This window comes from Centrocercus urophasianus, unplaced genomic scaffold (assembly GCF_019232065.1).
Source record: "Centrocercus urophasianus isolate 14NV4802_14NV808 unplaced genomic scaffold, USGS_Curo_1.0 seq_20, whole genome shotgun sequence".
Taxonomy (NCBI): Eukaryota; Metazoa; Chordata; class Aves; order Galliformes; family Phasianidae; genus Centrocercus; species Centrocercus urophasianus.
Window position 1 is genome coordinate 12,066,855 of NW_024884756.1, and position 14,102 is coordinate 12,080,956.

General features: G+C 37.1%; 1 protein-coding gene across 7 annotated transcripts in view; it reads right to left on the reverse strand.

Annotated features, from left to right (window-relative positions):
- Positions 1-14,102, reverse strand: part of ADAM23 (ADAM metallopeptidase domain 23) — a 64,608-nt gene that overhangs the window by 47,180 nt on the left and 3,326 nt on the right. For 4 of the 7 annotated variants that reach the window (XM_042822123.1, XM_042822119.1, XM_042822120.1 and 1 more), the window contains exon 2: positions 113-176. In XM_042822123.1, the coding sequence (XP_042678057.1) occupies positions 113-176 (64 nt within the window). Of the gene's footprint in view, positions 1-112; positions 177-6,089; positions 6,167-14,102 lie in introns of all 7 variants that reach the window. The other 3 variants (XM_042822125.1, XM_042822121.1, XM_042822118.1) reach the window with 1 other exon arrangement.

Genomic DNA, 14,102 nt, shown 5'->3' on the forward strand with positions numbered 1-14,102 from the left:
TGTGTCTGTAAAAAAGGCTTCTGATGTTTTGATCCTTTAAAAAAAACCAAAACATGTTACTGGCATTGTTGCCCCAGAAATACCATTCTGACACATGTTAAAAGCGCAGTACCTTAGACAACTTCTGTTTCCCCTCTTCATAGTGAATCTCCACATAATTGGAAGATAACAAATCACTGTAAAAAAAAGAGCAAAAACCAAAACATCAAGATGAGAAAAATCTGATTATACTGCTATGTGGATGCTTTAGTTAGAATTGCACCGATTTTTCTTTCCATTAAATAACCTTAGCAGCTTGCAACCAGTAGATGGTTTGATTACACTCTAGAAGACAGAGTGTGTTCAGTTCCCCTATCCTATTTTAGTCTTACAATTGATTATCCTGAACATACAAAAATAAAAAATCCAGTGACTTTAGAATTTTGCTAGCTGCCCATGACTGTTACTTTCTATGTGTATGCTTAGTTCATTATTGTTTTCAGAAACATTTTACATTTGATCTAAAAATCATATACATTATATGCAGGAACGGACAAATGCATACATGATAGTCCCAAAGACAAAAGTGTATCTGTATCATCTGTACCTTGCTTTCTCATCTGCAAAAATCTTAACTGTTTTCCAAAAACTTTCTTTAAAAATAATCAAACAAACACAAATGCAAAAAACACACACTATTCCTTTTGTTTGTTTCACGTTTTCTTTTCAGACCCTTTTTTACTCGTTTTTTTTTTCCAAACCACTCTGGCAAGATACATTTCTGAAGCATAAAAGAAATCCCTGTACTGTAAATAACTTACAGTCGGTTTTTTTTTTTTAGACACCTCCAATGTCTCATTCACATCTCACCCAGTGAGCGGGTTGCAGCACAGCACCCTCAGGACAGCAAAGCATTTGAACATGTTAGTTGGCACCATCACATATGTGATACAAGCACATTACTCAATGTAATGACTTCTCAGCAGTTTTAAGGCCTCTAAGAGCCTTCCAAACAGAAATGTCATGAAAGCAACTGATAGTGACACAGATAAAAAAGTACTGCTGCTATGAACAAAAACCATCACTATGATGAAAGCCTGGTGTGACAAAGCAGTTCTGATAGGAATTCATGACTAACAGGTACTTGTAATAACACATCTCAAAATGAGAGACCCCATTAGCAACCCTGATTACACTGTTACTAATGGCTCATAAAATCAATTTGTCATCCCGCATTTATCAGGCATTAAATTTATCAGAGCTCCTGCTGAAGTCAGTTACCAGAGCTTCTCTTAAAAGTCCTTTTTTCATAGCACTGAGAGATCACAGTATGGGCAAAGTAGCAATAGCCATGAACCATGACTGAAGTTTAGATCTAGTATTAGATATGGAGCTTGGCAGCCCTGCCTGTGGCAAGGGGGTTGGAGCCTGATGATCCTTGCAGTCCCTTCCAACCCAAGCCATTCCATGAGTCTATGAAGTCTCACCATTTGTTTTAACCTTCATTCTGATAGCAGTATTTAAATATATACACATTTAAAGTGCTGCTTTAAAAATAAATTCAGCTGCATAAAATCATTCTGACTTTCTCAATATGCATCATACTAAACTATAAATTTTCTGCAAGAAAACACAAACAGTATGAATAGCACAAGTGCTTGACTTCAATACAAATATTCACTACATTTAACACGACAAGGTTTAAAGCTTCTAACAAGGAATATATACACAAAGCACTTGAACTGAAGAGTGTTGATAACATCCTTTTCTTCTTTGTCTTTTTCATGAGTGTTATGAAGACTGCTGTCCTCAACTACTTAAAGGGATGGTATAAACAAGACTAGAGGTAACAAACACAAGGGAAAACGGAAAATTCCACGAGGATGGTTAAAGCCTACAACTCACTCAACTAGAAACAGCCTTAACCAAGTGGTTCCAACTGGACTTGATGATCCTACTTCAACCTCAATCAAACTGTGCTCACTAAACGCTTTGATTACTCTTTGATCACAGCCAACTGCAGCCTCACACAGTAGACGAGTTTAACCTCAGGAGATGAGGTTGAACCGACACAAGGAATAAAAGTTCTGTTCTTGCACAAGTCACATTTGCACCGTAATAAATACGTTTTCCTCAGCTGAAAGTTGAAGTCTTGAAGCTGGCTGTTTATATTTCTTGCCTTATAAGCTAGTAGTACAGGCAAAGGCCAGAGTTGCTCTTTTGATTTTATTTGGGTGTTTGTTTTTTTTAATACAAATCTTAAGACTACTAGCACTGTTTTCTATTTGCAGTGAGATTTTTGAAGACATTCCTGCTTCATTTGGAATTCCAAATTCCAAGTTCCATTTCGGTTCCTCAAACAATGACAGGATCTAGATTTACCTGCTTCCAAATCAAGGAAGTTTTTTTTATTTTTTTATTTTAAATCCTCTCATAGCCATGATACATGACTGATTTCAAAACTGCTCTCACCACTCTCCAGTGCTTTTAGCATTTTGTTAGACTTTCACTGAGTGGTCGCTCACTGTATCCGGACTCACAAACACGCTTAACTTAATTACAAGATTTATCCCTTAGAATTGTCCCATTGCATATGATGTAAGAGTTGCTTAAAAGTTCTTTTGTCTAACCTCCACAGAATCTTTCCAGAATTCAGTGTTATTTTCCTGGATTTTGGTTGAGCTACTCTCATAATTCAGTTACGTTCTTCTCCAGTCTTCAACTTTGCATTGCTTCCAGCTATAGAGGGCTTCCTCATTCAGGAAGTAAATTGAGTTCTCTCGAGTATCCAACATTATATCCTTATGACAGAATATTCCTATATGTATTCATATACATAAAGAAAGCATGCAGTAGACAGTGGCTTTTCCAGTAGACTATTCACTTTCATCATCACTGACTTTCCAATTCTAATGTCTTGCAGACCTGCTGGACACAAGGCATGTCGATAAAATTCCCTGTATTGAGCAAATCCCCCCTGAAGAAAGCTGGGGCCTGCTACAGATGATATACTTCCCAAATACCAGGCTGTGAACAAAATGACAAATACACCTGACAAATACAACACGATCTACCACCTTAAAGTTGGTCAATCCACAAGCTGCACTATAGCAGGCTATTTAGCACTAGCTGCTGATCATTACATTTTGCCAAAATTAACCACCAAAGTATTGGAAGGGCATTTTTTTTACTCAACATTCCCCACAGGAAATATTCTATCTATATATTCAATTGAAAAATACCAACCATCTCCTCCTTAAAATAAGCTTCTACCCTGCTTGATACCTGATTTTTGCTAGCCACCCTCTTACCTAGCATGCATGTTGGATCACTTACAGATAATTGTTTTTTGTCTGTACCCTCCTTCATTTTCTGAAATCCTGTCATAATTGGGAGGAAAAAGCATCATATTGAGGTCACCTTGTATCACTTATGTGTACTTCTACTACCAGTCTGTATTTGTGAACATTGAAAAGAACACATGCCTTCAATCATTCAGAAATTCTTTAATGTACGCTGCCGATTTCAGACAGCCAGGATCTTATTCAGAGGAACAGGGGAGAACAGCAGGTGGACAGTATATCTGCAAGCATTTTTACCACGGCTTTGCTATTATGCCAGTTGCTCCTATATTAACAACGATCTGCCTTATTCTTCATACTGGTAGTAAAGTCATAAAGTAGAGAACTCCACATAAATTAACTTTTATCCTTCATTACTATTGCCAGAATGCTTAAAACTTCTTTTGAAAGGCAGCTCTGAGTTTCAGAAATATTTGTTGTGCCTCATCTGCACCAGACTGCCAGCTGACCTATTCGCATTTTGGTTCAGCAGAAATGCAACTGATTTACAAATCTGTTTACCCAACAATTGTGTAAGTTATGGTCACATCAGAAGAAGGCCTATTTAGACCAGTACCATGTCAGCACGACTTAATAATGAATGCTTGCAACAAACTGCAACCCAAAATTAGATACGATGCACAAAGTCATGGAAAAAAAATGAGTAGAGTCTGCTACACCCTCTTCTGCAGTTCCCTCCATGCTACCTTGCTTGTCTTAGATAATTTTTAACAGAGCTGCCTCACTGTCTCCTCAGTCATGTTGAGAGATGGCTTTAGACACACAAGCAAAATAAAGAGCCATGGCAATGCCATCCACGGTTGCTAGTTTCTTTGAAGAGATGAGCCAGCTGTTAAAGCAGCATATGCTTTCTGAGGAGCTGACATCCATATCCTTGGCACGCATTTCATTTCTTTTACTACCGATAGAAGAACGGACATGTGAGAAATAGCTTACCTCAGCTGTCATCTAACTATACTTACGGAAAAAAATGAAGACACTAGGTAAAGGACATAAGATCTCATACTTAAGTAACTAAGTTGGCTTCCAGGAACTCAGTATGCAGGCCGTGGAAAAATCATACTACAGATTAATTACATTTCTACCTTCTTCAATTTCCTTTACACTAACCTACCACCAGTCATTTTTTTGAGGTACTGTGAAGTGATTTGAGTTCAGAACCACACTTAGCAATCACATTGAGAACCTTGTTAATTACTTAACAAAAAACACATCATGTGTTATACGTTACTTCTGTATTTTCCCGTAAGTGTGCAGAAAAGCTAATGACAGCAGAAGCTGCAAATGCACTTTCATGCAGTAATGAAAGATTATTTTACCTGTCATTTCATATTGATTTTATACTTCCATGTAATTCTTAAACTTTATCAGTACAAACTTTCAGTGGCACAAAAGCTCTCTCCCATTTTTCAGGCCAACAGTTCCCTATATTTAGCTGATGACACATAAGCAGAAGTGCTGTAAACAACTAAACCAACACTGACCTTTATTACAAGTTCAACATTCTTGACCACAGTTGTCTAAAATTATTGTTCACTTTACTGGTAAATACATTCTAGGCTGTACCTTTCAGTGCAGCCAAACCACTAAGACTCCCACTTCATCAGGAACTTCATGATTATAGTGACAATGATACATTCTCTGGATAATTAAGAACTAGCCAGTTGTACAAACATTTGCAATATTCCCACATGGCAACTTGAACAATTAAAATAACATCTCTGTGACAGTTCATCAATATATTAAAACAATACAAACATCAAAAACAAGAAAATTGACACCCTTCCAATACTGGTGCTACTGAATGTTCACCATCTATAAATGGAGCCACTGACATTTGTACACATCTAGCCTTTCAAGCACATGGTGGCCACAAATGAATATAGGTATTGTCGTCCTGAATATGAGCAGACATGTAAATGAAAGAACAAAGATGACAGCAAACATTTTTAACCACAGTCCAATATGCTGAACTATGCTATACCAGGATGCAAGCACAAATGGTGTATATATCATTTTCTGTAACATTCTGCAAATACAGCAAGCATGGAAATATTGTACCAGAATGGGAAGTAAGTCAGTAATACCTATCAACATTTCACTGCTACATGTAAGGATTGGTCGCTGTGGGTTACTGTGATCTATGGTGTTACCACACGGTAACTGAAGGTAGTGAAGTCATTCATTCTGCAACTACTTCTGTTGTAATGAGACATTTTTAAAATTTTCACACGAAATATACACAGCAAATGCTATTTTTTATTCTTATATCTCACTGAGGTGTTTTTTAAATTACCACAAAATCTGGTAGCATTCAGTTTTAACAGCCAACAATTTAATTATAGTTAAACTGAACTACAGATTTTAAATCCATAATTGTAACAATCCAATTACTGAATGTGTATTAATATGAAGACTGCTTTACAAATTTAAACGTAAATGTAAGTTTTAAACACCTTTAAATTGCACTGCTAGGTTTAGGCTTCTGAGGACCACAGCATTGATTTATATTTATCATCTTTATGTACCATTTTCCTTCCTGAGTTACGAAGTTTTAAAGGCATGTTATGGATGCCAGTAAGGGTAACAGCAACCTTGCTTAAAATAGGCCACATGTTGTTTTCTATTAATATAACTTGGACAACAGCACTTTTCTGTACATCCTGGAATTTCACATGCTCTGACCTTGTGCTGTAAGTTGAAGACAATTAGAACAGGAAAGAAAGAAACCTCAAATTGTGCACTTACTTATTCAAAGTGAGGTCAAGGATGAATTTGGAACCAAAGGCCTCAATCTGGAAACTTGCCTGGGCCAGATGTACAGCCTGTAAACACGAATACACAGCAATACTATAGAGCTTTGTGAAACATTGCAAGCTGTCAGAAAGAATAATTGAGCTTTATATGCAGTAAGTATTTGTGACTAACAAAAAGTGAAAAAGTCACAGAAACCATGCTCATTATCTCCCAACCAACCAGATTCAAATAAGTATCTGTATTTTGTCATAGCCCAATGGCTATGTAACCAAAGTAACGCAGAATACTGTTCTTCTAATTACGTTTATTGCATTCATTCACCTTAAAAGGCCCAAAATAATTAAAGCATTTTGATAAAAGCCTTCTTATAAGCAAACAAGGGTAAAGCTTGTATTACACGTTATCAAGGACTTAATTCAAAATAATCCATTCACAATTAAAGGCTTTATATCTGGCATTATAACCAAACCAATAAGTAAAGACTGATTTTACACAAAACAAATAAACTGACATTAGCTAGTCTCACATAGGCAGTCAACTTCAAAAATATTCAATTTCTCTCATATAGACTGTATAGTTCAACTTTTTTTTTCCCACTTTTTGATGTCAGCCACAACAAACATTCAAAACACCTTCAGCTGTTTTCTTAAAAAAGAAAAGATGGTCCAAGAATTCCGTTTTGTGATGACTGTGTCCCAGCATAGTGAAAGAGATCAGATCTGAACTTTACTGATAATATCATAATCAAAACATGCTTACTTATACACTAAAAAGATACAAAACAAGTAACTACATAAAGCTGGAGTACCGTGCCCTCTACTCAAAAGACCAAAACACATTGCTTTTAATTACATTTTAAAATTGAATTTTTAATTAAACACTACAATAAATATTCAGATACATCACAAAACAAAAAGTTCTAGCTGTTTATTGCATAGCTTAGATAACCTGAAGGTTACCTTTTACAACCCGCAGGACCTGCAACTCTGGTTTACCTTTAGAATTTTTCCCATGAACAATTTCTTTCTGTTCCTCTTCTATTCTTGCACTACATGGAGTACCACTGATTTTCATCTTCTTTTTCCTCAGCAAACATATTCATTTTCCTAAAACTCTTCAACATCAATTTAAAAACCTGTTTCCAAAAGTTGCTACAGCATCTAAATTCAGCTTTCGTGTTTCTGTTGTTATTTATCTTTGCCCCCCAGAATTATTATTTACCTTTCAGCTAAGAAACTTTACAAAGCTCATTCAAAAACAAACCCCACAAAATGTATAGTTACAAAACAAAACGTTCAGTATTAAACAGCCCTCATCCAAAGCCTGTTTTTTTTTTTTCCTTTATTAAAAAATATAAAACTCTAACAAATAAATTTAAAAGTAATATTGCTAGGTGGTTGCTATCTACAATAATACGAGAACCAGTATCAAGCACTGATTTTTGGTTCATTTCTTGTTTCTTTTTTGTTATTTTGTAAACGAAGCAATTGTCTCAGCAGTTCAGCAATTTGCTGAAATAACACTGGACTGGCAAGGTGAGCTTACAGATGCTCTGAATTACCAGGTTGAAAGTTTGAGTACAAATAGAAGCAGGATACTTGATGGAGAGAGTCTGTTTCAAGGATTAAATTTATGCAAAAAGAAAAGTGATCCCAAGCATTACCTTTAAATTACAGAAATTGATCAGAATTTAAATTGAACAGAAAAGTAATATCAAAAGTGACTACTTATTTCTTCCAGGGTTAGCTTAGAAAAAAATATCTTCACTTTGGTCCTGGTGCAGCATTTCTTCCACCTCCCCTAACAGAGTAAGCAAGACTTAAAATATCTGTTCTTTTCAAACACTCTTTAGGACACCAGCAGTATCAAGGCTAAATCATCATCTAAGAGAGAGACAGCAACTACTTAGTTTTCTACAAAGTACTTCTCTGGTTTTAACACTACTATGTTTTGACTGCCAATTATAAACCAAATAACTAAAACTCCTGAATATACTTACATTCAAAACGATCAAGCAATGTTTCAAGCTACTTAACCAATTTAGGAAGTGCTTAAGAAGGGAGGAAGATGTATCAACTCAATAATAAAACACTTCAAAAATGCTTGTTGGCAATTATATCTTCAGCTTTTGAAACCCATGAAAATCCTGAAGACAACACAGGTACCAAAAGTTTATGCGTTAAAGAAACCATATAAACTAAAGATTGTGAATTCCATCAAGTTCTATTAGATCCAAATGACAAATTCTGGTTTCTAGAGGACCCTGACTCAGCAATTGCTAGAGGATGGAGAGCATTCCAGGCAACAGCATCCCTGACTGCTACACCATATAGCCCTCCTGAGACATCCTACTCACTGCTCTTCAGGACAGCTCGGTAGAATCCAGTCTGACCTGCTATAGCTTTATTTTGTCCACCCAAACCGTTTGATGATATGCGTAACATTCTTTATTCAAATTTCTAACCTACCAACCATTTCTGCAACTTAAAGTGATTTAAAGCGATTGTATTCTCAGTTGAAAGTATTACCAGAAAAAAAAGTTCATTCAGTAGTATTAAACATAATATTAGTGCTATTTCTGAAAGCAATTACTTCTGTATACCTATTACTGTGCTTCACTTACAATACATGCAAGCCCATACACATAAGCAATTACTGTAAAGCAGCTGACAAGGTAATTCAGCACCCTGCAGTAGAGCATGTTCTCCAGCAAACTCAGCTCTTACCATCGGTTATAAAAAGAACGCCAGATTTTAAGTCTCTGCTGTTCAGCAAAAGCACTGCTTTGAATTCAGGTGAACATAATACTCCACTGCTGCAGTGAAATACAGACCTTGTTCGTCCTGTTTAATAATGTGTAACCACGTATGAAAGCTATGGGCCAGAAATCAGATAAAGGTAATGAAACTGTTTCATCCTCAAACTGACATTTTTCCTACAACAGGCTAGCACACAGAAAAGCACCAGTGAGTTGTTACCGGTGTTTTAGCCATTACAATTGCTGTGTATCATCATGATGGGACAAAGTATTTCAGAAAATTATCTGCAATGAGGTGTACACAAGAATCATTTCACTGCATTCTCTTATCAGCTAGTATGTAACACAATGCCTAAAGTATCATTTGAAAAGATTGTCATCTGAAAATTGGTGCTTTTCATTTGCACGTTATGCATCGTCCTGTGTACCACTTTAGTGCACATTCTTATGTACACAGGAAACCAAGTACCTTTGTACATGTTTATCATTGTAAAATCTCTGCAGAGGTGCCTGCTCTGATAGGCATAGGTTACTTCAACTGCAAAGCAGCAAAATTCAGGACAATTTTTCTGCAGCAGACTTGCTGATCAGATATACAGGAATGAGCTGAAGAATGGTGGGAGTCTTTAAATATTTTCCTCTTCCCCAACCTGAATTAAAACAACAACAACAAAAAACTATAAAAAACATTCACTGCTCTAAATGGTTAGATTATTCACTTTGTCACTCTAAAAAGAGATTCTTCATATTAGGAATATCCCAAGAGTGTGTAGCTTTTTGTGCAATGCAGCATCTCTGTTTTATTCCACATCAAAAATCTATACATATACAGAAAGAATTCCAGTTTCTTTCATGTCAATCACTGGCTTACTAAGAGTTTCAAGATACGCAAGGACTAGAAGTTTGTAACCAGAGTCTGAGTTCCATTGATGCACGTCACAACTCAAAAGCTCATTTTCGTCAGTATGCTTGAGTACCATTTGTCTGTCATTCCCGTCTAACAGATTTTCAGGAATTGCATAACTATCACCACAAGAAGTGACACCTTCACAGTAAAACTACTCCAAATGCAAAACTACTAACTTCTGTCACAAGTCTTTAAACAAGTGTAACAGCATTATTTAACTGACTCATACTACCTATAGGCCTTCTGCTATGTTCATAGAAATAATGATGTCCATGCGACATAGCTCTGCTGACTGAAATAAGGGCCAGAAGTTCTCTCGTTTTAGTAGGTGAGCAGAGGGCTTCACACCCTGCTCTGGAATCAGAAACCTACATCAGGTTTAGATAGATTTTACTGAATCAAAACACTTCTTGATCTAGACCTTCCTTCTGACAACAGTACTGGTAAGCCACAACTCTCACAGCATGATGATACTCAGCTACTCACATGTAGCACTGATACTGACTTCTAAAAATCACATCCCCCTCTAGGATTTGCTAACAAAACTCTACAAACTAGTGTACCCATACCTTGAATCACTTTTCTCTAGAACCTATTGCCTATAAATACTAGACAGAACATACACATTTCCTTTTCAGAAATAACACGATCCACATTTCAGCTAGAAAACCAATATGGGGATCTATATAGGCCACTCCAAAAGTGCCCTCCTATTCATTTCTATGGATATTATAACAAATACAAAGAGCCCAGCAACACTGCTCAATAGAGCAAATTCTCAGCTGCAAAACACAACAGCCGTGCATTTTCACAAGCAATGAACAAGAGCCTGCAAGCTACTTTTGTAAGAATCTGTACCAGTGGAGGTGACTCACTGTTTCACAGCTGCTGTCATGGCATCACTGCTAGGAATATGGTGCCCACACAACCCATGTTTTATCAGCCCTAACAACCGGAAATCAGAAGTCACCAAGTCTGGACTACATGGTGGGTGTAGTAGAACAGTCCAGTCAAGACGCACAACGTGCTCCATGTCTCCAAACTGGTATGGGGCCTGGTGTTACTGTGTCGCAAGAGATTTGTCTCCTTCTCTGGCCTAAGTCTGAAGCTCCAGCTTTCAGCTTGGTCAGCGCTGCAGCAAAAGTCAGAGCTGATGGCTTGTCCAGGTTCCAGGAGACCCAGAAGGATCACCTCTCTCCTGTCACCAAAGACACTGTGCACTGCACCCACTGAAGACCCATCTTCAGTGGACTGTGCACTGTACCCCACCGTACCCATCCTGAATCTTTTCTTTGATGAGGAATTCACACACTGCCACTCTAGTGTCTGCTGTTTTAACTCTGTCTCATAGTTGCAACAACACCTTGTCTCAATACCAGTAATGACATGATCCAGGAAACTGTCACCTTCAGCCTCAGACTGGTTCAATAGGTCCTGACAAACTGGCATATTGTGTTCTTTCTGCTCCTCTGAGAGAATTTGCTGGACCCATCTGGTGCAAACTTTGTGACATTCCAATGCATCAATGAGCGTCAATCAGTGCAATTTTTTTCCACGTGGAGATTCAGTGACACGCACTTCTTTACATGCTTCACATGCACCATTTTGTCAGATTGCCCCTCTGCTGCCATCTGTCACATGGCAACAAAGTGTAGCAAACATCAGAACATTTGCAGGAAGGTTCATCTTCTACTGCTGTACCCGAGGTCACAGGCCAACACAATAAAATAGGAGGCATTACTTCTGGAGCAGCCCTCATACTTGAGAAGTTTGGATAAAGCAGATGTCCTACCCTCAGAAGGAGACAGGAACACCAGTTTTAACCCTACTGTAACTACTGAAGATGCAGGCTGCAAGTAAGCCCTTTGTATTAATATAAATTCAGTGCAGAACCAAAAGAACGCACACGTCATCATCCATTTGCAGGTACTATAAACTGAAGCTGCAGCATTGAAAATTCTGACCAAAATGCAACTGTCAGCTGAAAGACTGATAAAGACTCCCTGACAGTCTATTAAACTCATATGTAAGCAACATAAAGTTCATTCCTTAATTTGATTATTTAAATGGGGACTGTAATGTTTTCATTACAAGAGGATTTAAAGCAAAGACTTATAAGACAGGCAAAGGGAATATAGTAATTAATGCATATGACTTCTCTCTATTTCAGTAAGACCTCACACAATGCCATCTTTTAGAGGTTATTAACCATATACAGTCTTCTGAGTTTTACAAAACGGGTCTGTTTTTTCCTCAATACCATCTCCTTTGCTATGGCTGTGATAAAGTTGCTTTCCTTTCATCTTGAGGTTGCCTCTTTCAAGTTGGGCATGCTACATATCAAGAAAGAAACCAAGTCTCAGAAACTGACTTACTGGTATCTCAGCCTTTCAAACAGGGTAACAGCAGAAAACACAGCATTAGGCCTTTATTTAAATTACCAACAGCTGAACTGAACAGAAGCAACCAAAGAAATCCCAGGAAAAATGGCACGATTAATAGACTTCTTTGGGGATAGAAATGTCTTCGCTATTTTACATATTACATATTACTATTACATACTTCTTTCAGTGTCTTAATATCCCTTTTCCAAAATTATACTAAGAACTCAGAATGATGAAGACAAAATACATTGCTTCTTTATGACTTATGATTTAATTCAAGCCATTTTCCACTCAAAATTTGTTGTTTGCCACGAACTATGATCTCAAAACCACAGGTTTTCCCTCTGATGGCCATCACAAGGATTTGCTCCTAGCATTCTATACCAAGTTGTGGCCCTTGTAGCCCTCCCCCTATGTCCTTACAATCTGTATATGTAGTCTGTGCAAATGTATCAAAGCAGTTATCTGATCCAACCAAGAGCTTATCGAAAGGCTACTTCCACCTGCAGAAGTTTAGAAAGACACACTCCAGAACAGAGATGACTCAGAGCTTTTCAGCAAGTTTCAGGTTTCTCACAAGCTTCTTTAGTGTGCTTTTATAAACAAAGGTACCCATTTTTTGTATTTCACACTAAAAATAACCTCAGAAGAATAGTCAGCCTTAATTTAAGAAAACAGAAGTGTACAGACTTGAGTCTTCAAGCATCAAGTAGTGAAAATATTCTTTTAGCACCGAAAAAGAAAGATTACACACTGCAACTCTGCCCACCTTGGAGAGCGACCATTTCACAAAGTCAGAACTACGCTGAACGTTCATTTCTGCTCACAGCAAGAAAACATTCTTGGAAAAACAAGAACGAACGAGAGAGATTTTACCAACATTTTAGAGCACACATGCCCTCTTCTCATGGCATTTCATCCAATTCAGAAGTAGAAGGAGATAAAGAACAGAGCTAAGAAAGCAACTTATTTAACCTTTGATTCTTCAGTCAACTATTCTATTAGCCAGCTCTTTATTTCTACACAAGTGAAGAAGACTCTAAATTTGATTTTCTCTAAAAATCTCTGCATAAAATTTTATTTCAAGTCATTTTACATAACTGTATTTCTCTAGCTTAACTTCGTTTTTCCACACACATGCATAACTTCTACTACTCTCCCCTCCTTATGAGTGATTCAGCACTTCTGAAGCATTCAAGCTTAACCCCACAGATGATCCTAACAGCTTATATTCTGGCCACTACAGCAAAATTCAAGACAAAAGGGTCTAACTGAGCAATACAAATAGTTAGGGAGTACATCCTCATCATATTACCTATAAATCATCAGTCTCAATACATCATGTAATATATAAGAAAATTTAGGTTAAAGGATACACAGTCCTAAAAACAGTGGAGGGGAAAATATACATACAGAAAAAAAAAAAATAAAATGACCCATACTACCATCTTAATTCCACTTCTGCCCAATGTATCTAGAGACGAGTTTTTCTTTTTTGAACATGCAAACAATCAATCCTAAATACAGATTTCTTTCTTCACCCAACTACAAAGGTATTTTTATTAGCTGTATAGGAGACAGTAAAACCTAACAATCAGGATTTATTACAACACTGCATTTTTTTTAATCTAGGAAAGGATAAAAGCAAGCAGTAAGAGGTCCATACCTTTTTCCTCCCAAAACAAAATGCTCATCTGCATGTTCTACAGTCCAGCTGCTTAGTGATATTCTAATAGTTTGTGGGTTGTTTTCCCTTTACATTGTAGGAATACTTTTTCTTCATTGATTACAGTGAATGTTAAGCAGCACAAAATAACCAAATACTGATTATTGTGTTATTGGTGAAACAGATGGAGGAGCAAATAAGAAAAAAAAATCTCACTCAATGAAAGATGAAAGAATCAAACTGGGTGAGGGAAGGAAAAGCTGTGGGAGAAAGGGAAGCCCGATGTTGC